The 27,356-nt window shown below is 43.4% G+C and overlaps 1 protein-coding gene across 3 annotated transcripts in view; it reads right to left on the bottom strand.

Annotated features, from left to right (window-relative positions):
* The window catches only part of LOC130361268 (ephrin type-A receptor 3-like), a 319,464-nt gene that overhangs the window by 149,479 nt on the left and 142,629 nt on the right, over positions 1-27,356 (bottom strand). For all 3 annotated transcript variants that reach the window (XM_056564047.1, XM_056564048.1, XM_056564049.1), the window contains 2 exons: positions 12,021-12,176; positions 4,911-5,246 (listed from right to left, as the gene is read on the bottom strand). In XM_056564047.1, the coding sequence (XP_056420022.1) occupies positions 4,911-5,246; positions 12,021-12,176 (492 nt within the window). The remainder of the gene's footprint in view (positions 1-4,910; positions 5,247-12,020; positions 12,177-27,356) is intronic.

Below are 27,356 nucleotides of genomic sequence, written 5' to 3'. Positions count from 1 at the left end.
CCATTTTTTGCAAATCTGACTACTGTCACTTTAAACATTAATAACTCTGGAATGCTTTTACCTATCATTCTGACTCCGAGATTGTTTTTTCGGGACATATTCTACTTTAACGTAGTGGTAAAATTTTTTGGTAACTTGCATCCTTTCTTGGTGAAAAATCCCAAAATTTGATGAAAAATTTGAAAATTTTGCATTTTTCTAACTTTGAAGCTCTCTGCTTGTAAGGAAAATGGATATTCCCAAAAAAAAATTTTTTATTCACATATACAATATGTCTACTTTATGTTTGCATCATAAAATTGATGAGTTTTTACTTTTGGAAGACACCAGAGGGCTTCAAAGTTCCGCAGCAATTTTTCACAAAATTTTGAAACTCGCTTTTTTTCAGGGACCAGTTCAGGTTTGAAGTGGATTTGAAGGGTCTTCATATTAGAAATACCCCATAAATGACCCCATTATAAAAACTGCACCCCCGAAAGTATTCAAAATGACATTCAGTAAGCATTTTAACCCTTTACGGGTTTCACAGGAATAGCAGCAAAGTGAAGGAGAAAATTCACAATCTTCATTTTTTACACTCGCATGTTCTTGTAGACCCAATTTTTGCAAGGGGTAAAAAGGAGAAAATTTTTACTTGTATTTGAAACCCAATTTCTCTTGAGTAAGCACATACCTCATATGTCTATGTTAATTGTTCGGCGGGCGCAGTAGAGGGCTCAGAAGGGAAGGAGCGTCAAATGGTTTTTAGGGGGCATGTCACCTTTAGGAAGCCCTTATGGTGCCAGAACAGCAAAAACCCCCACATGGCATACCATTTTGGAAACTAGACCCCTCGGGGAACGTAACAAGGGGTAATGTGAACCTTAATACCCCACAGGTGATTCACGACTTTTGCATATGTAAAAAAAAAAAAAAAATTTTTTTACCTAAAATGCTTGGTTTCCCTAAAGTTTTACATTTTTAAAAAGAGTAATAGCAGAAAATACCCCCCAAAATTTGAAGCCCAATTTTTCCCGATTCAGAAAACACCCCATATGGGGGTGAAAAGTGCTCTGCTGGCGCACTACAGGTCTCAGAAGAGAAGGAGTCACATTTGGCTTTTTTGAAGGAAATTTTGCTCTGGGGGCATGCCGCATTTAGGAAGCCCCTATGGTGCCAGGACAGCAAAAAAAAACACATGGCATACCATTTTGGAAACTAGACCCCTCAGGGAACATAACAAGGGGTAAAGTGAACCTTAATACCCTACAGGTGTTTCACGACTTTTGCATATGTAAAAAAAAATTAAAAAATGTACCTAAAATGCTTGGTTTCCCAAAAAATTTACATTTATACAAAGGCTTAAAGCAGAAAATACCCCCCAAAATTTGAAGCCCAATTTCTCCCGAATCAGAAAACACCCCATATGGGGGTGAAAAGTGCTCTGCTGGCGCACTACAGGTCTCAGAAGAGAAGGAGTCACATTTGGCTTTTTGAAAGCAAATTTTGCTCTGGGGGCATGCCGCATTTAGGAAGCCCCTATGGTGCCAGGACCGCAAAAAAAGCCCACATGGCATACCATTTTGGAAACTAGAGCCCTCGGGGAATGTAACAAGGGGTTAAGTGAACCTTAATACCCCACAGGCGTTTCACGACTATTGCATATGTAAAAAAAATAAAAAAATTTTACCTAAAATGCATCTTTTCCCAAAAACTTTACATTTTTAAAAAGGGTAAAAGCAGAAAATACCCCCCAAAATTTGAAGCCCAATTTCTCCCGAGTACGGCGATACCCCATATGTGACCCTTAACTGTTGCCTTGAAATACGACAGGGCTCCAAAGTGAGAGCGCCATGCGCATTTGAGGCCTAAATTAGGGACTTGCATAGGGGTGGACATAGGGGTATTCTACGCCAGTGATTCCCAAACAGGGTGCCTCCAGCTGTTGCAAAACTCCCAGCATGCCTGGACAGTCAACGGCTGTCCGACAATACTGGGAGTTGTTGTTTTGCAACAGCTGGAGGCTCCGTTTTGGAAACCGTGGCGTACCAGACGTTTTTCATTATTATTGGGGAGGGGAGGGGGGCTGTGTAGGGGTATGTGTATATGTAGTGTTTTTTTACTTTTTATTTTATTTTTTTTGTTAGTGTAGTGTAGTGTTTTTAGGGTACAGTCACACGGGCGGGGGTTCACAGTAGTTTCTCGCTGGCAGTTTGAGCTTTTGCAGAAAATTTGCTGCAGCTCAAACTTGCAGCCCGATACTTACTGTAAGCCTCCGCCCATGTGAGTGTACCCTGTACATTCACATTGGGGGGGACATCCAGCTGTTGCAAAACTACAACTCCCAGCATGCGCTGACAGACTGTACATGCTGAGAGTTTTAGTTTTGCAACAGCTGTAGGCACACTGGTTATGTATCACGGAATTTGTGACCTTACTCAGTGTTTCAAAACCAGTGTGCCTCCAGCTGTTGCAAAACTACAACTCCCAGCATGTACGGTGCATGGTGTAAGGTGACTGCTGGGAGTTGTAGTTTGCAACAGCTGGAGGCACACCGGTCGTGAAACACTGAGTTAGGTAAAAAAAAAACTCTAAGTTTCACAACCAGTGTGCCTTCAGCTGTTGCAAAACTACAACTCTCAGCAGTCACCGACAGCCAACGGGCATGCTGGGAGTTGTAGTTATGCAACCAGCAGATGCACCACTACAACTCCCAGCATGCACTTTAGCTGTTTGTGCAAGCTGGGAGTTGTAGTTATACAACAGCTGAAGGTACACTTTTCCATAGAAAAAATGTGCCTCCAGCTGTTGCAAAACCATAAGTCCCAGCATGCCCATAAGGGAATGCTGGGAGTTGTGGTGGTCTGCCTCCTGCTGTTGCATAACTACAGCTCCCAGCATGCCCTTTTTTCATGTTGGGAGCTGTAACTCACCTCCTGCTGCTGCTTCATCACAGGACTGTCCCTCGCCGCCGTCGCTCCTGGGGCCCCGATCCCAACATTGACGCCGGGGATCGGGGTCCCCAGCACCCAGGGTCGTCTTCCCGCGCCCGCTCACGCCCTCCGGAAGAGGGGCGGAGCGGGTGCGGGAGTGACACCCGCAGCAGGCGCCCTGATTGGTCGGCCGGTAATCCGGCCGACGAATCAGGGCGATCGTGAGGTGGCACCAGTGCCACCTCACCCCTGCAGGCTCTGGCTGTTCGGGGCCGTCAGAGACGGCCCCGAACAGCCAGTAATTCCGGGGCACCGGGTCACTGGAGACCCGATTGACCCGGAATCGCCGCAGATCGCTGGACTGAATTGTCCAGCGATCTGCGGCGATCGCCGACATGGGGGGGCATAATGACCCCCCTGGGCGATATGCCGGGATGCCTGCTGAACGATTTCAGCAGGCATCCGGCTCCGGTCCCCAACCGGCTAGCGGTGGGGACCGGAATTCCCACGGGCGTATGGATACGCCCTGCGTCCTTAAGGACTCGGGATGCAGGGCGTATCCATATGCCCTGCGTCCTTAAGAGGTTAAAGAGGTACTCCGCTCCTAGACATCTTATCCCCTATCCAAAGGATGGGAATAAAATGTCAGATCACTGGGGTCCCGCCTTTTGGGACCCCCACGATCTGGCTGCGGCACCCCAGACATCTGGAGTGAACTTCGCTCTGTGTCAGATGACTGGCGATGCGGGGCAGAGGCTCGTGACGTCACAGCCACGCCTCGCTCATGATGTTACGGCCACGCCCCCTCAATGCAAGTCTATGGGAGGTGGCGTGACGGCCATCACGCCCCCTCCCATAGACTTGCATTGAGGGGGCGTGGCCGTGACTTCACAAGCCTCCAGCACTGCAGCCAACACTTTGAACGAACGCCGGGTGCAGCAGGGAGATCGAGATCTTATCCCCTATCATTTGCATGGCACTATAGGAGATCCCCGCAAATTACAGCTGATCACTGGTGGTGGTGTAATCCATCGTCTTACTGTCAGGGGACCCTTCTAATAAAAAGAGATTCTCCACACCAGGCGACCTCTTCAATGTCTCCCACTTCATCCACTTTAACACATTTCAATGATAGTGTTGGGGCGCGAATATTCGCATTTCAAATTTTTTATCGTGAATATCGCGAATGTGAATATTCGCATATTCCTTCCTTTCACTTGTGGGCCAATTAGAATGATGCAAATACACTTGTCAGAGGTTATCAACAACATCCCTAGCAACCAATAGTAAAGTTGCCCACCCCCTCACTGGTTTCTTCCTCGAATACGCAAATATGCAAATATAACGAATACGCGAAATTCGCGAATATAGGTCAAATATTCGTCTATATATTCGCTAAATTTCGCAAATTCGAATATGGCCAATACCGCTCATCACTATTCAATGATACTTCCAGCATGTCTTCTTCTGTATTCGTTGAATGTTGTGTGTGAACGCTGTCATATCACAATTACAACACATACTAATTTTTACAATTGATCAAGATTTCTTGGACTTTTCCAAAGAATAAATTATCGATATCTGATCGTTCCAGCTGGCACCCCCGCTGATTGACTGTACACTGTGAATGGAGCTGGAAGCAAGCAACTCTGCACAACGAGTAGTGGCCATGCTGGGTGACTGTAACCAAGCTCTCATTACCTTTGGGAGAGCTGAGCTGCAGTAACTAATCATGGCCACTACACAATGTATGGCGCTGTCTGCTGTCCTGCTTTGTTCACTATGAATGTGGGAGCCATGGATCTGACAAATGGCTGATCAGTGGGGGTACCAATTGTTGGACCCCTACCAGGATAGGCCATCAATGAGTAAATAATTCTGTTAAATCCTATAGACCTTGCTTGCTCTGAGTTTGCCATTTGGCTTGAAGATTTACCATATCACCAACATATAAAATCAAAACCATCTCAGTCCGTACGGTAACATACGATTTCTTACCTACTTGAGCTGTGGTAATATTGATGGAAATAAATTGCTTAGGTCCAGAGCTCAGCTCGGAGACTCCATTCAAAGCCTCGATATCGAACGTATAATTGGTGTAAGGCAGCAGATCGGTGATGAGCACACGAGGGTGGGACAAACCAAACTGTCTGGGTATATAATGGATGCCGCTTCCACATGGGCTACACTTCTGGCCTTGTAGTTGGCACCTTCTGCAGTGAATGTTATACGTGACATCCTTTCGGCCTCCTGAATCCTCTGGGGGGCTCCACTCCAGAATCACCGAGGTCTCGTTGACAGTCAATATCGGATTATTTGGAGCAGATGGTGGACCTTGAGATAGAGAAGATAAGATGACATTTAATAAGGAGCAGTGAGTCCAAGGGAGGCACACCTGTCCGAGATCCCACCCGTGACACCAGAGAAGATAACCTTTAAGAGACAGACACGATTTATCATAAAAGGGCTTTTAAAGGGACACGATTAATCATCCCCTGATAGAAACATAGATTTAGTGACAGCTTCTGCTGGAGAGCTCAGCCTCTGTCCCATTCATCCCAGTGTTTGAAACATCTCCAGCAATTCATCTTCCTGTCACAAAACTGATCTAAGAGTTCCGATATCAGAGCCCTCATAACAAGCCAGGCTTTCAGGTTTCTGACAAAGGACACTCCCTTGTACAAGCGCCTTGGAGGAAAGCCAAGCAAGAGCGTCCTGAGCGTAATCTGTACGGCTGCCAATGAGTTCTTCTCTGAAATGCCAGAAATGATTCATTTTCAAATCGGATTGTAAACAAAATGGGCAAGTGAAGGAAAAATTATTAATAAACAAAACAAAATCTGCGCTTTATTGATCGATGGCGTCTGTAAAGAATTGTCACCTAAATATAACAGCGTTCTGAAGGGGCGCATTGTCACAGTGTGGAAGGAACATGGATTTGCTGATTCTTTTTAGTTTATTCTCTATCGTATTTGAAACTTTAGCAAAATGTATCTTACTAGCATCTGTGTCCTGTCTGTTTGTATAATAGTGTCTTGTAGTGTCCTGTCTGTATATAGTGTCTTGTAGTGTCCTGTCTGTTTGTATATAGTGTCTTGTAGTGTCCTGTCTGTATATAGTGTCTTGTAGTGTCCTGTCTGTTTGTATATAGTGTCTTGTAGTGTCCTGTCTGTTTGTATATAGTGTCTTGTAGTGTCCTGTCTGTATATAGTGTCTTGTAGTGTCCTGTCTGTATATAGTGTCTTGTAGTGTCCTGTCTGTATATAGTGTCTTGTAGTGTCCTGTCTGTATATAGTGTCTTGTAGTGTCCTGTCTGTATATAGTGTCTTGTAGTGTCCTGTCTGTATATAGTGTCTTGTAGTGTCCTGTCTGTTTGTATATAGTGTCTTGTAGTGTCCTGTCTGTATATAGTGTCTTGTAGTGTCCTGTCTGTTTGTATATAGTGTCTTGTAGTGTCTTGTATGTTTGTATATAGGGTCTTGTAGTGTCCTGTCTGTCTGTATATAGTGTCTTGTAGTGTCCTATCTGTTTGTATATAGTGTCTTGTAGTGTTCTCTCTGTTAGTATATAGTGTCTTGTAGTGTCCTGTCTGTCTGTATATAGTGTCTTGTAGTGTCCTGTCTGTTTGTATATAGTGTCTTGTAGTGTCCTGTCTGTATATAGTGTCTCGTAGTGTCCTGTCTGTTTGTATATAGTGTCTTGTAGTGTCCTGTCTGTATATAGTGTCTCGTAGTTTCCTGTCTGTATATAGTGTCTCGTAGTGTCCTGTCTGTATATAGTGTCTCGTAGTGTTCTGTCTGTATATAGTGTCTCGTAGTGTCCTGTCTGTATATAGTGTCTCGTAGTGTCCTGTCTGTATATAGTGTCTCGTAGTGTCCTGTCTGTATATAGTGTCTCGTAGTGTCCTGTCTGTATATAGTGTCTCGTAGTGTCCTGTCTGTATATAGTGTCTCGTAGTGTCCTGTCTGTATATAGTGTCTCGTAGTGTCCTGTCTGTATATAGTGTCTCGTAGTGTCCTGTCTGTATATAGTGTCTCGTAGTGTCCTGTCTGTATATAGTGTCTTGTAGTGTCCTGTCTGTATATAGTGTCTTGTAGTGTCCTGTCTGTATATAGTGTCTTGTAGTTTCCTGTCTGTATATAGTGTCTTGTAGTGTCCTGTCTGTATATAGTGTCTTGTAGTGTCCTGTCTGTATATAGTGTCTTGTAGTGTCCTGTCTGTTTGTATATAGTGTCTTGTAGTGTTCTATCTGTTTGTATATAGTGTCTCGCAGTGTTCTATCTGTATATAGTGTCTTGTAGTGTCCTATCTGTATATAGTGTCTTGTAGTGTCCTGTCTGTATATAGTGTCTTGTAGTGTCCTGTCTGTATATAGTGTCTTGTAGTGTCCTGTCTGTATATAGTGTCTTGTAGTGTCCTGTCTGTATATAGTGTCTTGTAGTTTCCTGTCTGTATATAGTGTGTTGTAGTGTCCTGTCTGTATATAGTGTCTTGTAGTGTCCTGTCTGTTTGTATATAGTGTCTTGTAGTGTTCTATCTGTTTGTATATAGTGTCTCGCAGTGTTCTATCTGTATATAGTGTCTTGTAGTGTCCTATCTGTCTGTATATAGTGTCTTGTAGTGTCCTGTCTGTTTGTATACAGTGTCTTGTAGTGTCCTGTCTGTTTGTATACAGTGCCTTGTAGTGTTCTATCTGTATACAGTGCCTTGTAGTGTTCTATCTGTATACAGTGCCTTGTAGTGTTCTATCTGTATACAGTGCCTTGTAGTGTTCTATCTGTATATAGTGTCTTGAAGTGTCCTGTTTGTATATAGTGAATTGTAGTGTTCTATCTGTTTGTATATAGTGTCTTGTAGTGTCCTATGATGCTGGAATTAGGATGCTTCTACAGGGGAAATTCCAACGTGTACACAGTGCAGAAGAATTTCCTTGAATTCAATAGGACTCTGCTGCAGTGGAATTTCTGAGTGGTAATTCCACCGTGTGAACATAGCCTTAGAGGGTGCAGAGGAAAATGGAAATAGCTGTAGAATGGAGTTAAGTGCCTAACAGGTTAACACGTATTGCAGTGCAATCTATTACAATGACAAAGTGTGATCATCCCTATGTATATATTGCGTGTAATATCGCCCATGCATTGCTTGAATAAGTAATTTACCTTTTTACGGCACAATTATAGAAAGCACGCATCCTCCTAGTGCAGCTTCACACCATAGGCATCATTAACAAGAAAAGAAAGGAAACGGAGGAAACCGGCAATGATTTGGAGCAGAAATAATGCAAAAACTCGCCCCCTCACATACGTTTATACAGTGTTAGATGTAACTGTATGGGCATGGCTGACAATAGCGCAGGTCAGTAATGGAAGTGTAGGCAGCACTAGGAATTCTTTTCACTGATGGAATTGCATTCAGTGTGAAACCTATCCCATGCCTGCCACTTCAGCTTAAATCAAGTAAACACAAGGAACTCTACTTTATTCTGTAATAATAGCCTATGCTGCACTATAGAAAAAATGTATAATAATATTTTATATATATACCGTATTTTTCGCCGTATAAGATGCACTTTTTCTTTGGGGGGGGGGGGGAAAGTTGGTGCGTCTTATGCGGCAAATACACATTAAAACCCTGTCCTATCGCGGCGGTCCCTGCGGCCATCAACGGCCGATACCCGCGGCTAATACGGGACATCACCGATCGCGGTGATGCCCTGTATTAACCCTTCAGTCTACGGCGATCAAAGCTGACCGCCACGTCTGAAGCGAAAGTGACACTAACCCGGCTGCTTAGTTGGGCTGTTCAGGACCACCACGGTGAAATTGCGGCGTCCCGAACAGCTTACAGGACACCGGGAGGGACCTTACCAGCCTCCTCGGTGTCCGGTCGGCGAATGACTGCTCCGTGCCGGGATCCCCTGCATGACCGGCACTCTACTTCGTCGTCATCACGTCGTCGCACACGCCGTCCCGTCATCCAATAGGAGCGGCGTGAGTAGCAACGTGATGGCGGCGATGGAGAGCGAGGATACCGGCAGCAGAGACCTTCCGGAGCGACGGGGACACCCCGGGGACGCGGCGACAGTGATGGAGGGCGACATCCAGGGCAGCGGTGACGGTCCGGAGCGGCGTAGACAAGTGAGTTTTGCCTCCTATACAAGTGGTCTTCAACCTGTGGACCTCCAGATGTTGCAAAACTACAACTCCTAGCATGCCCGGACAGCCAACGGCTGTCCGGCCATGCTGGGAGTTGTAGTTTTGCAACATCTGGAGGTCCGCAGGTTGAAGATCACTGTCCTATAATTTACATTGTATTTGGTTCAGAATCTTTTTTTTCTAGATTTTCCTCCTTTAAAATTGGGTGCGTCTTATATGCCGGAGCGTCTTATATGGCGAAAAATACGGTATATTAGAATGCTTCTTTAAATGAGAAGGCTGTGCAGACTCAGGGGTCTGATTCCCAACCTGCCCAGCCAATCACTGACCTCCTCAATTAGCTTTAACAGCGAGGATGCTGGAAGCTGTACCCCCCAATGAGATATCGGTGGCTTATTCTAAAGATAAAAGGGGCTTGGAGTGTAATAGCATTACGGGTTATAATCACTAGATTTTGGAGTAGGATCATCCAGGGATTTATTTTTATTGCCGGATTTGAAGTCAGAAGGAGTTTTCTGCCTCGTGGGGGTTTTACCTTCTTCTGGATCAACGCTGCAGAATAATAGGCTGTGCTAGATAGACATATGTCTTTTTTCAAACTAACAAACTATGGGGAAGATTTCTTAAAACCTGTGCAAACGGTCTATAATGTCAATGGTTGGTTTATTTGAACAGCGAGAAAAAGAATAACAGTGAAAAAAAATTGAAAAACACTTTTCAAATAAGTGAAATGAACTGATTGGGCTCCCAGGTGTCTTTTATACAGGTGAGGAGCTGAGATTAGGAGCACTCTCTTAAAGAGAAACCTCCTAATCGCAGTGTGTTACCTGTATAAAAGACACCTGTCCACAGACAGAAGCCATCAGATCCCACGTTCTCCACCATGGTCAAGACCAAAGAGCTGTCCAAGGATGTAAGGGACAAGATTGTAGACAACACAAGGCTGGAATGGGCTACAAGACCATCGCTAAGCAGCTTTGTGGGAAGTTTACAACAGTTGGTGCCATTATTCACAAATGGAAGAAACACAAAATAACTATCAATCCCCCTCGGTCAGGGGCTCCATGTAAAATCTCAGCTCGTGGAGTTTCACTGACCTTTGAGGAATCGGCCCAAAACTACACAGGAGGAACGTGTCAATGATCTCAAGGCAGCTGGGACCATAGTCACCAAGAAAACAATTGGGAACACACGACACTGTGAAGGACTGAAATCCTGTAGGGCCCGCAAAGTCCTCTGCTCCAGAAAGTACATGTACAGGAACATCTGAACTTTGCCAATGAACCTCTGAATGATTCTTCTGTTCAAATAAACCGACCATTACAAATAGACTTGATCATTTCTTATTGTAGGGTTCTTTTATTCCTTTATAAAGAGTAATAGAGCCCTAGAATAAATTATTACTAATACAGTAATAGACCTTATCTTGGATTTTTCATAAATTATGCAAAAAAATTCCATATGGCCATGGAAGTCCCCTGTGACTTCTAGAATACTTAGAATGCATAATCTGGTAAAGTACCAGCTCTTCTGTCTTGTTTAACTTTACTGCCATGCCCCATGGGCCCTCACGCTCATAAAAATGAATGCCGCCATTTTACACACCAGCTCCAGCCGTTGGACCCCCCTGATATCAGTCCTACGAGACTAACAAAATGGAGTCATCTGCTTGGATTTTAGAAAAAGGAACCTGGTAATAGTCCTTTGGGAGTAGGCTCCCGTTCCGTATGGCCCAAGAGAGCCATTTCGGGAGCCATATATATGTATACAGAACCGTACATAAGTATGGTAGCCCAGCTGCCGTGCATTAAAGCCGAGGGCGTACATGCATTTATATCACGTTTAACTTGCTCTTTATGACGCATCGGCGAGTTATTGTCATCTCATAGTACGAAACAAAGGACTGAGCAGATGGAAAAGGCTAAGCTCCATCTGATGGATGCCTACCATTAAGTTTCACAAACACTACATGATTAGTCCTTTAATATCCAATTCCTAAGAGGGCCGTGAGTACCGCGCGTTCAACAACGCCATGTATGTCAGCCACAAATAAACACTTGTGCTTTATGTAGGGTTACGGTACAACACTTAACTTCTATGGGGCTACACAATGAACTATAAAACATGGTAACTGCTACTGGCTTTATTTACTGGTTTATACTCAGATGGTAAATTTACCAGTTACAGGGTTGGTATAGAGCAGTTTCCCCACTGGTGCGCCTCCAGCTGTAGCAAAACTAGTATGCCGGGAGTTGTTGCTTTGCAACAGCTGAAGTCGGACTGGTTGGGAAACACTGGTATAGAGGCAGATAGCACCATTGTCTCTAAAATCATCAGTCTCTAAATGAGGATGTCCCAATACAAGTACCGATACTTTTTTCAAGTACTTACCGATACTTTTTTTTTAATGTCATGTGACAGCAGACGTGGCTCTAGACTTTGGGAAGCTTTAGGTGAAAGATGAACATGAGGGGGCATGACCATGACGTCACAAGCCTCTGCCCCGCATCGCCAGTCATACGGCACAGAGTGAAGTTTGCTCAGTGCACCAGATGTCTGGGGTGCCGCAGGCGAGATCGTGGAGGTCCCCAGTGGCTGGACCCCCTCAATTAGACATGTTATGCTCTGAATAGGGGATAAGATGTCTAGGGGCGGAGTACCCCATTAATCCAGCCCCTGTGATATCAATAAAATAACTAATGAACATATCAAGTTATATTTTTTTTTTGTATTGATAACTCTATTCTGAAATGTATTCTGGCAGAGTGTTGTGGGCATGCTTTGTGATATGTGCAGAGGAAACACTGCGAAGAGTGGGGGAGGTGTCCTAATGTCAATAATATGATTCATCTCTACAAAACAGGTAGTGCCCGCTTCAATGTTCCAATTTAGTCAAGAATAAAAAAAATATTTAAAAGAAAAAAAACTGTTTAAAAAAACAAGCACAACTCACGTGAACAAGCTGCAGACTTGGGGTCCGTCTCGGGCCTGTAGAAGCCTTTGTCACACGTGCACTCGGCGGAGCTGTCCTGCAGGGAGAAGCTGTGGGCCGGGCACGGCATACAATGGGCATCTGTCAGCAAAGCCTTGTAATACCCCGGTAGGCAGGCTGGAAGACATAACAGGATGAAATTGTAGACTTGGTCAATATCAATAGAAGACAGGTTAACATGAAAGCTCAGAGTCTCATCCCCCCGTGCAGTAATCTGGCATTGATAGACAAGTGAAGTGCAAGTGAAATGGCCCATGTAAGCATTATTAGCGTCTGGTGACGGCCCCCTGCGTTTCTTGGAGTCTGCTCTAAAGGAACAGATGTGTGAGATGTTTAATGAACTGCACCGAATTACATTCAACGTATTCATTGGTTCAATTGAAAGCAACAGGAATTTCTTCCTGTAGAAGACGATGAAGCCTTTGGCTCATGGCCGTTCCGAATATTATCTGCCGGTAGGTAAGAATTATCTCATGCAATTGTCCAATCTAAGTGGAATACGAACTGAAGATGAACATCATATGGCATTCCCTGGCAACATGAGGAGCTTGGCGTTCTGCCGCAAACCATTCGGCTAAAATGAGGTTTCGGGCCTATTAAGTGTTGGATTAGAACATCAGAAAACAGAAGACGTGCACAGATACATGGTGATTCACTAGAGGAAAGAGATGATAATCATTGCCCTGGATTCACAGAAGGTTATGGGGGGCCGCACAGAGGCTGACAATGCCGGCTGTCAACATCCGAGACCAGGAGGACTTCTCAACTGGAGATTGCTGCATTACAGCCCGGTACTGTCTGTCTAGGAGTAAATGAGCTGGCACTGTGCCATAGCCCATAAATAATCCATTATCATTTATCATATCATATGTATAAATATGGAATAATAAAATAGGAAAAGGGGTTGTCCAGATTGCTCCATGCAACCATCCCATACTGTGGAGCTGTAAGGCATCTCATCTACTGACAAAGATTTTATTCTGCTGTATTATCTTAGGAATCAGAAAGGAAAAAAATCATGGTATGGTCCATCAGATGCCCTGTCATAAAGGTATTGTCTCCTAGGAGAATGGCTTCTAAAGGGAAATAAACCAGTGATATGTCACCACACAGAACACCATATGGCGGTACATGGAGCGTCTATGGCACAGGGCCTTCTGAACAGGCTCCTGAGACCTAGGTGCTGGAAATCAGCATATGCCCTGTTAGATTACAGCCTGAATTACTAAAATTTACAGTGAAGGAAAAAAGTATTTGATGATTTTTTTTCTGGATCAACGCTACAAACTATGTTACTGTGAATTGATAGCCCACACATTTTGTACTGGGGTCATAATTGTGATCTAGTACATGTGTGTTGTGCTTGTTTAGCCAGTGCTATGCTTGTGTGTCACGTCATCAGTTGTGTATTACAGTGAGGGGGGGGGGGGGGGAGTATTTGATCCCCTGATAATTTTGTATGTTTGCCCAATGACAAAGAAATGACCAGTCTATAATTTTAAGAACACATGTTAAATAAATTATTAGGATTATGAAAGTATTTAATCCATATCAATCAGCAATTGCTGAGGGAAGGAGCTGAGATTAGGAGCACTCTCTCAAAGAGAACACTCCTAATCTCAGCTTGTTACCTGTATAAAAGACACCTGTCCACAGACTCAATCAATCAGTCAGATTCCATACTCTCTACTATGGCCAAGACCAAAGAGCTGTCCAAGGATGTCAGGGACAACATTGTAGACAACACAAGGCTGGAATGGGCTACAAGACCATCGCCAAGCAGCTTGGCGAGAAGTTTACAACAGTTAGGGACATTATTCACAAACACAAAACAACTGTCCATCTCCCTCAGTCGGGGGCTCCATGTAAGATTTCCCCTCGTGGAGTTTCAATGATCATGAGAACGATGAGGAATCAGCCCAGAACCACACAGGAGGATCTTGTCAATGATCTCAAGGCAGCTGGGACCATAGTCACCAAGAAAACAATTGGTAATACACTACTCTGTGAAGGACTGAAATCCTACAGCGTCTGCAAGGTCCCCCTGCTCAAGAAAGCAGATATACAGGAACGTCTGAAATTTTCCAATGAACCTTTTGAATCACAATTGTTCTGTCGTCTTACACATTTCTTTCTGCAGATGCATTGCCGTCTATGGAGATGCATTGCCGTCTATAGGGCCAGAATGTTCTGCCAGCACCCGCTGTCTACAGAATGTGAACATAGCCTTACAAATGATGTCACTATATAACCATGTGCATAGCTTTTTCTCTATGTTTCCTACATGACATCTACCATAATGCAGCTACATTCCGTTCCCTGCTGTAGAATCCCCCCGTCCTAAGAGGATAGCGCATCTTTTCCGTATTCAGTACGTCATAGTGGAAAGAGTGATTACATCCCCCCAACGTCCTATCCACTATCACTTTAGGTCCTCTCGACCCTAAAATATTGCTCGGCGGAGCGTTATAAAAAATTCATAGTCCTTCCTTAATTTCCTATTATTTACGTATCAACTATGTTATGGTCGTAGAAGATGTAGTGGAGCTAACCGCTGCCTGGTTCTTATATTATATTATATTCTTATATTATATTCTTATTATATTATATTCTTATATTATATTCTTATATTATAGCTAGCAATGGATTACCAATGTAAAATAATAATAAAATGTAAATGGTGCCAAACGACAAACTCAGCTCTGCCGCACCTGACTGTTTTGCAAATGAGTATTTTGACTTTTTTGGACGTGTTTTATTGTTGCGGGATTATAGAACATTCACTTACAATAGGCATCCCCCCCCATCCCCCCCCCCCCGATCCTGAATTAAAATCTAAGCGGTGCGTTCTTTTCTTTATTACGTTTTTTCGTAGCGAGAAGCAGCTCACAGATGATTTGTCCTATATTACAGCCCTGACACATGACTCCTTAGATACAGGGGGAAAAAAACTGCATCAATAATACATTGTCTCCTTCTGCTTCGATTCACAGCAAATCAAGGACATGTTTTTTTTATTTATTTTTTTATTTTGCTGCAAAGACTCTCTGGGCTCGAAGGAAGAACCGGAAAAAAATAAAATGGAGAATGGAGACATGAATGATGGAGGGGAATGTATACATATTAGATACAGGGAAGAATAAGAGAAGAATATACAGTGATCTGTTACATTTTATACTATTGTTTCCCAACCAGGGTGCCTCCAGCTGTTGCAAAACTACAAGCTACAGCTGCATTAAGGTAGATCTCATCTAAGGAACATAGCATTAAAGCAGTACACACAACATTCTGGAAACAACAGGGGGAGACCATGCAGGGGAGCCCCCAGGTCACTGAGGGTCTCAACCTGACAGGGCCTAAGGGTAGTACAGGACCATGTTCTGTACTGGGACATTACAATTGCAAAAAAAAAAAAAAAAAAAGTTAATAAAGATCATTTAACCCCTTCCCTAATAAAAGTAAGAATCACACCCCTTTTCCCATAAAAAAAACTTTAAAAAAAACTGTGTAAATAAAAATAAACATATGTAGTATCGCCGCATGTGAAAATGTCCGAACTATTAAAATATATCCTTAATTAAACCACACGGTCAATGGCGTACTATGCATGTCATAGTATAATACAGTGTTTCCCAACCAGGGTGCCTCCAGCTGTTGCAAAACTACAACCCCCAGCTTGCCCGGACAGTTTTGCAACAGCTGGAGGCACCCTGGTTGGGAAACAATAGTATAAAATGCCTAGACAGTCTCCTAATGTATAGGTAGTACAAAGGACCTGTGTAAGTCTGTCACATGTTATGTTATGCAGTCACATGATTTGTTGTCACATGTTCTCCCAGAGAGCACCAGCTTAACCTATGACCCACAGCTTGACCAATGGGCTTTAGTCCAGCCCCCCACTGTATAAAGGGGCGGCCATTACAATTCGCTCTCTTCTCTTTGAGATTCTATCTGCTATTGAGCACAGAAACCACCGGATGCGATTTCACCACGATTGTCCCGAACAGCCCAACTGAGCTGCCGATAGTGTATTTTTGTTACTTTAGACGCGGCAATCAACTTTGAATGCCACGTCTAAAGGGTTACTAGCACACACCACAACGATTGGTGCCGCATGCTATTAGCCCAGGGTCCCGGCTTTCGTTAGCTGCCGGGACCAACCCACTATGACATGACCCCACGTTATAGACCGGGACCGGGCGCAGGGTGTACAGGTATGTCCTGCATTCTTAAGAGGTTAAACTCCACCCACTTTGATGTGACCCCGCGTTATAGACCGGGACCAGGCACAGGGCGTACAGGTACATTAAGAGGTTAAACTCAATTTAGTGCGGTCCAGGGCCGGGCATCTAAAATGGCGGATCCATATGTGAGGACATCAGCAGCCAGCCACCCCTGTGATGTCACAGCTCCATATATTTGGGAAGCATCTTGTGGCCAGTTACATCAGTGTTCTATTACAGAGAGAGATGGACAGAGAGCCGTGTGTGTTGCACAGAAAAGCATTTTTACAGCAGCGATTCCCCTCCCAGTCACATCAGCGTTCTATTACAGAGAGGGGCAGAGAGCAGTGTGTTGCACAGAACAGCAGCAATTCACCTCAAGGCCAAATCCAGAAAAGAAGCACTGATAGGGAAGGGAGTGAGATTTTGGGTGTAGTGCACAGCAACTGTGGGCTGCAGCACTGGTGTGTACAACAACTGAAAAGCTAATACTAGCCAGACAGTTAGGGTGTGCAGAGCACTAAAAGTATATTGTCCTCTATTAAGAGTAACCTGTGCGTACATCTAAGTGGTGTACCATTTTTTTCCTGTTAAAGTCTTAAGGGCCTAGATACTGTGAAAGGCCAGGCAAAATTACACCTGCTGGTGTTGTAGACAAATACTGTTTTAAGTGTACTGAAGAAACTTGTCCTCCCCTCATAAGTGTATACCACATACGTACATCTAAGTGGTGTACCATTTTGTTCCTGTTAAAGTCTTAAGGGCCTAGATACTGTGAAAGGCCAGCCAAAAGTACACACCTGCTGGTGTTGTAGACAAATACTGTTTTAAGCATAGGGGAGCGTATTGTACTTTCCTCAAATACGCACTAAGTATGTCAGGCAGAGAAGTGCCAGGATGTGCACAGAGGAGTAGCAGAGGCCTAAATTCATCAGGCAGAGGTCGCAGCAGACTAGGGGCAGCAGGAGTCGCAGCAAGAGGCCTGAACTCCCATTATCAGCTAGCGGCAACCCATCTGCCGTCATCGATTGGTTAACATGCTCATCCACTTCATCACAAGTGACATCTGACACCCCCAGTCAACAATCAGTGAATTCCTCAGATACAACCCTCAGTTGGCATGGCCCGGGAGCAGTTCCTGTCCTCCCATTGCCTCTGTCCTATGCTGTTCCCTCCCCCACAGAAGTATCTTATGCTGTGGGTTCAGCTCCACTATTTAGTGAGGACGATCCACTAGAGGACAGTCAGCAGCTACTGCCCAGCCAAGAAGTGGAGGAGACATCTGTCGTTTCCTCCGCTAGTGGGGCAAGTAGTGATGAGGAGAGTGGCATGGGAGGTGGTGTTGCGAGCATTCAGGCTCCTGAGGCAGACACTGTTGAGGAACCGGAGGAGGACATCAGTAACGTGCAGACACAACTCGATGATGATGAAGCCGATCGCACTTGGGAGCCTGGTGCAGAAGAGGCTTCATCATCATCAGGAGAAGAGGGTTGGAGGTTAGGCAGCTGCTGAGCCAGCAAGGTTGTAGCATGGTTGTCAGTCAGCATGGTGGCTGAAGTGGAAAGTCACGAGCCAAACATGCACGGGGTAGACGACCTGCTTCATGGGGGTTCCTGGAGTCGGCAGTAGCAGTCATTAAGTGCGGACTGTTGGTGGGAAAATCAGCTACTTGACGGTGTGGCAGCTTTTCATCAAGCATCCGGAGGATGTTAACCTGGCCACATGCAAGATGTGTCGGCAGAAGGTGAAGCGTGGCCTGGGTACCAATGTTGGCACCACGGCCCTGCATCAACATATGCAGCGTCACCATAAAGCGGCCTGGGAGAACCGTGGCTCCAATGTGGTGGTCCAGCCTGCTGCATCACCCAGTGGCCATCCGCTCCCTCCTTCATCCAGCCAAGGCTCCACCACCTCAACCAAAGAGAGCTGTGTGTCATACCCTCCTTCTGTTTCTCCAGATGCTCCTGGCCTTGAGAGGGAGGACAAACTGACCTACTACAGAGGCATCCTATGTAGTCAGTTGGCTGATGCCTATCGGCACCATCGTTCATCCTCTCGCAGGTCTGAATTGGGGAGCCCCCTACGCTCACCTTTCACTGCCATGGCTGCTGGGGAGGGGTGGGGTGGCATTAGCAGTACCAGCTCCATCAGCAGCAGCCTGAGTCTACAGTAGCTGATGAGTAGCTTTCTTAACCCGAATAGTGAAGCAACTCATCAGCAGCAGGTCCGCTGGACTTCTGGGCAGCCAAACTTGATTTGTGGCCACAACTAGTAGAGTTTGCCCTGGAAAAGCTGTCCTGCCCGGCCAGTAGTGTGCCATCAGAGCGGGTGTTTAGTGCGGCAGGGGCCATAGTCACCCCAAGGAGAACTCGGCAGTCCACGAAAAATGTGGAGAGACTGACCTTTGTGAAGATGAATCAGGCATGGCTCAGCCAGGATTTCCCCCCACCAATGCCTGGTGCATCAGAGTAGATTGACCATGGGGTCACACCAACACTTCACAAATATGGATAGTGCAAAATATATTTAAAAGGGGTACTCCTGTGGAAAACATTATTTTTTTTTTTTTTTTATCAACTGGTGCCAGAGAGTTAAACAGATTTGTAAATTACTTCCATTAAAAAATATTTGTCCTTCCAGTACTTCTTAGTGGCTGTATGCAATTCTTTTCTTTTTGAATTTCTTTTTTGTTTTGTCCACAGTGCTCTCTGCTTACACCTGATGCCAGTATCAGGAACTGTCCAGAGCAGGAGAAAATCCCCATAGCAAACCTATGCTGTTCTGGACAGTTCCTGGCACGGACAGAGGTGTCAGCAGAGAGCACTGTGGACAAGACAAAATAGAAATTCAAAAAGAAAATAATTTCCTCTGTAGCATACAGCTGCTAATAGGTACTGGAAAGATTAATATTTTTAAACAGAAGTAATTTACAACTTTGTTTAACTTTCTGGCACATTTCATTAAAAAAAAAAAAAGTTTTCCACCAGAGTACACCTTTAAGAAGCTGCTCCCCAATTACAGACATTCCTCCACATCGGACCACAAGTAAGTATTGGGATATGCAAATCAGAAGCAGTGAAATTTGGGTCCATATATTTTATTCTAAGGATAATACTAAAAGTTAAGTTTTACATAATGCATATCCTCAATACTTACTTCTGCACACTAACACTTTTACAAAAGAGACTGTTTTCTTCCGCCTACCTGCCTCAGCTACTATTCTGATCCTGCCACACGCCTGATGCCACACATCTGTTGCCAAGTTCTTTTTTCACCCACCTTCGTCACCGGTTACTGGTATTGCCGCCCCCCACCCCACTATGTCATCGGGTCACTTTCAGGACAACTGATGCTGCTGATGCCACCTCCAGGTTGTCTCATTCTGCCACCATATGTTCTACTCATGCTGCTGTCACCTCCAGACTGTCTCATTCTGCAACTATATGGTCTCCTCATGCTTCTGCCAACTCCAGGCTGTGTCATTCAGCCACTATATGGTCTCCTCATGCTGCCGCCAACTCCAGGCTCTGTCACTGTGCCACTCTGCAACAGAGATTCTAATAGCAACACCTCTAATCTGCATCTCATACTGAATAACAGTATTATTTCATTAACTCAGCACACACCCTATGCGTGTTATAGCAAGACAAAGTATTCTACACCCCTATTGAGGCTCTCTGTAGGCCAGAAATAGCCATTTTTAATACAGATTCGCCGCAAATAAATTCGGACCGAACCTAATTTTTTTCTTAGAATTTGGCGAATTGTCCGAATTGAATTTTTCAAAAATCCACTCAACTCTAGTTGTGAGATTACCATAACATTATGGCTATCTTTTTGTGAACTGGCTATTTCCTGTCTCTCAAACTACAAATCCCATAACTCCTTGCTTGTAAGGTAATTTTTCTTCCTCCCACACATCAGTCACCCCTCCCACTGAAACACACCTGTGCTGCCTTCAATGCAATAGACCAGTGTTTTCTGACCAGGGTGCCTCCAGCTGTTGCAAATTCTTGCAAAATGATCTGCCACCCAGAGATCGCTCTATCCATTGAAGCACAGTCAGGCTCCCTCTGAACACCTGACCAGTGAAGTAATGTCTCAGGCTGCACTGCAACCTGGAAAAGCCTGAGACAACACTTGTTTTGCATGCTGTTAAAAATAAATGTAGGGGGCAAAAATCACAGAAGAATTGCGAGACCACCATGAAACCCAGGTACAGACACTATATTATGAACTACACTAACTTTACAGCCCCTGTAGCAGTGGAAAAAAAATCCCGGAATACCCTTTTAATGTCAACACTAAGGCGATAATGATTTTAAAGTAGAAGTCTACAGAATTATAATGAACCTGTAGAAGTATAATTATTTTGTATCGTTTTCTCAACTCGCTTACGAAACAACTTCAAAATGCTGCTGTTTGCTCTTATATTTAGGTCAATCGTGTTATACATGTGACCTTACTGTAAGCTCCATGTGTTTGTCGCCTAAGCTCCCACAGAGCAACGCTATTGGATTTTTCAGAAAATAAAAATTAAAAAACAAAGTAAGTAAAGCAAAATATTTACAATCGTTTCCCTATAAAGAGATTTTAACCTTCTATAGAGCAGTGTTTCCCAACCAGAGTGCCTCCAGCTGTTGCAAAACTGCAACTTCCAGCATGGCTGTCCGGGCATGCTGTAAATTGTAGTTTTGCAATAGCTGGAGGCACTCTGGTTGGGAAACACTGCTCTATAGAATTAGCTCTGAAATTTTGTGTTTATAGAATACAGTAAAATAGAAGCCAAATTTCGTCAGCCTAGGGGGGGAAAAATCCTTCCACACTTTAAATTTTTCATATAAGAATAAATCCTGGGATACCCAACTCTTCTTCAAACTCTAGTAACTATAACACGAAATAATTTACCATGAGTTTACCATGACCACTTCCTCAAAGTCCAAAAGTTCCATATTCTCACAGCTCTTACAGTAAAGAACCCTTTTCTATGTTGGTATAGAAACCTTATTTCCTCTAGACATGGAAATAAAATAAAAGGAGTTTTTTTTTCTTCCAACAACTCTAATGCCATGACTAAGGGTGTGTGACACCCGAAACCCTTCGGATGTTTGATACTATTTGCACCATGTTCAAATGTACTGCCATTTAATCTTATTGAATAAAATAGTCTTTAATATACAAGCCTGGAATGCTAAACATTGGTTCTCCTTTTCACAAACTCTGGTGTCAATGTTGCATAGCTTGGTCAGGTGGCGGACTGCCCCAACATACAACACATTTAGAAAGTTTCAAGACCATTTAACTTGTTCTACTAAAATAATATGAAAAAAAAAAAATCTAGTTCCCCCCCATCGTGACAAAGTGATAACAGAATTTTTGAAATTGAAACAGTGCAAATTACTTCTATTACATTTTTTTAATCCTTCCAGTGTTTATCAGCTGCTGTATACTAGAGAAAGGAAGTTCTTTTATTTTTGAATTTCTTTTCTGTCTGACCACAGTGATCTCTGTCCGTGTCAGGAACTGTCCGGAGCACGAGAGGTTTGCTATGGGGATTTACTCCTGCTCTGTACAGTTCCTGACATCTACAGAGGTGTCAGCAGAGCACTGTGGTCAGACAGAAAATAATTTAAAAAAGAAAAGAACTCCCTATGCAGCATACAGCATCTGATAAGTACTGGAAGGATTAAGATTTTATTATAGAAGTCATTTACAAATCTGTATAAATTTCTGGTACCAGTTGATTTAAAGTACGCCTATAGAGGAGATTTGTAGCCATAGACACTTATCCCCTATCCGCAGGATAGGGGATAAGTGTTTGATCACTCGGGGTCCAAACTCTGGGACCCCCCCCGCAACCTCCTGTACGGGGTTCCGGCTCTCCCATGCACGAGGCGTGTATATAGCTCTATAAAAGAGGCGGAGATGCAGCGTTCCTAAATCCCCACCTCTCCCATAGAGCTGTATGGGGAGCGATTTGCCGACCGCAGTGAGAGGTAATGCCGGGTCCCCATACAGGAGATCACGGGGGGTCCCAGTAGTTGGACCCCCCTCTATGGCTGCAGTACTCCTTTAAAATGTATCTCTCTCCCATTTGTTGCAATCATTGGAGTCATCTGTGGTAAATTCAGCTGTCTGGACATGCTCGAGAACAAAGAAGCAGTCCTCAGGGGTGGGGCTTAAATATCTACGTTTTATGCTGGCAACTATATAACAGGTTATTACTTCACACTCCTGGGCCTATTGCAAATGCTTCTCCCCTTCTACATGTATCACAATGGAGTTAAAGGGGTATTCCAGGCCAAAACTTTTTTTTATATATCAACTGGCTCCGGAAAGTTAAACAGATTTGTAAATTACTTCTATTAAAAAATCTTAATCTTTCCAATAGTTATTAGCTTCTGAAGTTGAGTTGCTGTTTTCTGTCTAACTGCTCTCTGATGACTCACGTCCCGGGAGCTGTGCAGCTCCTATGGGGATATTCTCCCATCATTCACAGCTCCCGTGACGTGACATCATCATTGAGCAGTTAGACAGAAAACTTCAGAAGCTAATAACTATTGGAAGGATTAAGATTTTTTAATAGAAGTAATTTACAAATCTGTTTAACTTTCCGGAGCCAGTTGACATATATATATATATATATATATATATAAAAAAAGGTTTTGCCTGGAATACCCCTTTAATGCTACAAGAGATTGAACATGATTTGGAAAGACATGAATCCATTCGAAGATCTGCAGAAAAAAATTAAAATGGCTTCCACCAAAGGTCCCCATCCAACCTGACACTGTTTGAGAGGATAAGCAGAGAAGAATGTCTGAAACCTTGCGGCATCATAGTAACCATAAGACTGGAGTCTGTAATCATTGCCAAAAACCAAATACTGAATAAAGGGTCTTAATACTTACATCCATGCAACATATTACTTTTTGCTTTCCAAAACGTTTTCCTACATTTCTAAAATTCTGGTTTCATTTTGTCCTTTTGGGTTATTGAGTGCAGAATGGTCGGGGGGGGGGGGGGGGGGGACTTGAATTTTTAGCACTAGGCCGCACAATAACAAAATGTGAAATTGGGTCTAAAGACTTTCCGAATGCACTGTAGATTCATAATTTTATTGCACTTCAGCCGCACAGAAAGCAGTAGCAGTTTAATACTGTATGTCTTATCTGCCAAGGACTCTTTTTGAGCCGGTGTGTATACCAGAATAACACATTCCTGGGAAATAGGTGCACAGGGGTGAAGCTGACTACAGTGGGGTCTTGATATAGCCAAAAAAGGTGACCTTCACGCAGGCGCTCGGAAGTCCAGAGAGATCTCACAGCCAAGTCATGGAAGTGGATAAGAGTTAAATTTTTATTGATTCATAGCAGAAATAACGCGTTTCAGGGTGTACATACCCCTTCTTCAGATTGACTAATCTGTCAATCTGAAGAAGGGGTATGTACACCCCGAAACACGTTATTGCTGCTATGAATCAATAAAACTTGAACTTTTATCCACTTCCATGACTTGGCTGTGAGATCTCTCTGGACTTCCGAGCGCCTGCGTGAAAGTCACCTTTTTCTTGTCATATCCAGTCCACATACAGGAAGGATCTCCCTCTGGACCCATCCTGAGAGGGGCTTGCACAGAATCCTCCTTTTGCACCTCTGAGGTTACATGCGTATTTAATATACGCTCCAGGTGAGCGGCCATCTACTAGACCCCTTACCAACCCCCACTTCTTGTGGTGAGTTTCATGTCTCCCAGGGTAATGCACTAGGTGCCTTTTTTGGGCTTCTCTTTTTTCTTTCTTTACAGGTACAGTGGGGTCTAACCACTCCAGAGCATTTTAGAAGCAATCCTCAGGGGTGGGGCTTAAATGTCTCGGTCAGGTAATTACTTTTGGTTCCTGGGCACCAGTGCAAAAGCTCCTCACCTACTCTGTGTCACTTATAACACTGGAGTCTTCTTGTGCAGATGAAAAGACATTGGGAAAGATTTATCAAAACCCTTGCAGAGGAAAAGTATACCAGTTGCCCACAGCAACCAATCAGATTGTTTCTTTCATTTTTAAAGAGGCCTTGTGAAAAATGAAAGAAGCGATCTGATTGGTTGCTATGGGCAACTGGTCACCTTTTCCTCTGCACAGGTTTTGATACATCTCCCCCATTGAGCCCCATCAAGCACCAGGGACTGCTCTAAGTGCTATTTTTTTTTTTCGTAGGAGCAAGATGAGTAATAGCTGGCATGAGAAAAACTTCTTAAAAAAGGCAAAATTCTGCTAATAGGTAAATATTTCTGTAAACAAATACAAATACATACGCAAAAGTTCAGTAAAGGTCAACCTTCAAATTTAGAACTTTCTCAAAAACTCGTATGGTAAAACCATCAATTTGTCTAATTGCAGCACAGAGGTCCTGGGGTCAATGCTACAAGAAGTTTTCCTTTTTTTTTTCACAATCCAAAAATTTTATTTATTTAAAAAAAATAATAGTTTTTTTTTTATTTGATGAAAATTGATGTAAACTTGTCTACAAGCATCAAAATATAACATTTTCTGCCGTTGCCTATAGAGAATAGACAACGAAAACCGAGTTCTATTTTTCGAGAGAGTTTTCTTTCCCAATCTGTAAAAATTTACTGTCAAAAATGTGTTTTTTATGAAACAAATCTATATAGGATATACAATAAAAACTCAGTTCTTTCTTTCGAGAGTGTCAAATATTCCCTATTACTCATTCATTTTGGCCCCCAGGATAACCTCAGAATCAAAATAGAATTAAATTATCCGTTTTTATCTCTCACATTTATTGGAAACTCAAAGACTCTGATCTGATTCAGGTGAAGCCCTTTACATGCTTTATGGAGCAGCTTCTGACCACCCCAAAGCATTTAAGAGACAGTACTCAGGGTGGGGCTTAAAAGGGTACTCCAGTGGAAAACTTTTTTTTTTTTTTTAAATCAACTGGTGCCAGAAAGTTAAACAGACTTCTAAATCACTTCTATTAAAAAAATCTTAATCCTTCCAGTACTTTTTAGAGGCTGTATACTAAAGAGAAATCCAAAAAAGAAATCCATTTCCTCTGGTGTCATGACCACAGTGCTCTCTGCTGACCTCTGCTGTCCATTTTAGGAACTGTCCAGAGCAGGAGAAAATCCCCATAGCAAACATATGCTGCTCTGGACAGTTCCTAAAAGGGACATCAGAGGAAATGCATTTATTTTTTGGATTTCTTCTGTAGTATACAGCCCCTAAAAAGTACTGGAAGGATTAAGATTTTTTAATTGAAGTGATTTACAAATTTGTTTAACTTTCTGGCACCAGTTGATTTAAAAAAAAAGTTTTCCACGGGAGTACCCCTTTAAAGGGGTACTCTGCTGCTCAGCGTTTGGAACAAACTGTTCTCAACCTTGGAGCCAGGGCAAAGAGCTCGTTACGTCATAGCACCAACCCATCGTGACGTCACGACCCGCCCCCTCAATGTAAGTCTATGGGAGGGGGGCGTGACAGCTGTCACGCCCCCTCCCATAGACTTGCATTGAGGGGGCGTGATGTGACGTCATGAGGGGGCGGGTCTATGACGTCACAAGCTTCGGCTCCAGGGTTGAGAACAGTTTGTTCCAAACGCTGAGCAGCGGAGTACCCCTTTAAATATCTCCGTCTTATCTTAGTGACTATGCAATAGGTAATTTCTTCAGGCTCCCGGGCCCCAATGCAAAAGCTCCTCCCCTACTCTGTGTCACTTATAACACTGGAGTCTTCTTGTGCAGATGAAAAGTTATTGAGCCCCATCAAGCACCAGGGTCAAAAAGATAAGTAATATCTGGCCCGGGAAAATCCTCTTGAAAAATAGAGAAATTCTGCTAATAGGTAAATATTACTGTAAACTCATGTACGGGTACATATGCAAAAGTTCAGTAAAGGTCGACCTTCACTTTAAAACGTTCTCAATAACTTGTATAGTACAACCATCAATTCGTCTAATTGCAGCACAGAGGTACAGGGGTCAATGCTACAAGAAGTTCTCCTTTTTTTTTTCACAATCCAAAAATTTTATTTATTAAAAAAATTTTTTATTTTTTATTTTTATTTTATGAAAATTGATGTAAACTTGTCTACAAGGATCAGTTGGATGGAAAAAAAAAATAACATTTTCTACCGTTTCCTATAGAGAATAGACAACGAAAACCGAGTTCTATTTTTCGAGAGAGTCAAATATCAGCTATTACTCGTTCATTTTGGCCCCCGATAACCTCGGAATCAAAATAGAATTAAATTATCCTTTGCTATCTTTTTCATCTCTCACATTTACTGGAAGCTCAAAGACTCTGTGATCTGATTGAGGTGAAGCCCTTTGCATGCGCCACGGAGCAGCACATAACCTGTACAAAACACCATTAGGCTTGTCCGAAATACTCAAGATCCGATGGGAAAAAAAAAGTGTAGATTGGATGACATTTTTCTCCGTCTGATCCTGCCCTGATTTCTATCCAAGGATGAACCAACTGTGGGATGAGTAAAAAAAAAAAAAAAACAAAGGATCTGGAAGCTTTGAACGCAGCCGGCCTGGCGAATCAGCAATGCTATTAAATATTGAAGACTCTCTGACTCAGATCTGCTCTGTACAATCAATAGCTCTTAGATTTAATGGTCCCGGACACAGGGCCGGGGAATACGCATGTGTTTGGGAAGCCTGCGGCAGATTTAAGGTGGTAGGGGATAGTTCCCTGCAGGCCCGATAGCAGGTGTCAAAGGAACACACGAGGCTAGAAGGGTTCAGAAATGTGATGTCCACGCATGTAAAACACCAGAATCTCTCCATAGGAACATAATGCCTCAGGGGCTACACAACAGGGGGCTCTCTGCATAACAAGATCGCCACGTACCACTGGTTGAAGAGTGTGCTAAGACTTTTTATGGGCTTCATATGACACTATCTGTTCACTGATCTTTATAGGGCCTAACACCCTAACGCACTATCACTGACAATTAGACCAGTGGCAACTTAGCTAGTTTACCAAAAATACCAAAATCACATAGAGCTACAACATCCATTTTTTGAATTCCTTAAAACTCCCATAATGA

The sequence above is a fragment of the Hyla sarda genome, chromosome 3 (genome assembly GCF_029499605.1).
Source record: "Hyla sarda isolate aHylSar1 chromosome 3, aHylSar1.hap1, whole genome shotgun sequence".
Taxonomy (NCBI): Eukaryota; Metazoa; Chordata; class Amphibia; order Anura; family Hylidae; genus Hyla; species Hyla sarda.
The sequence above is the reverse complement of the archived record's forward strand: the minus strand, read 5'-3'. Positions and strand labels throughout refer to the sequence as shown.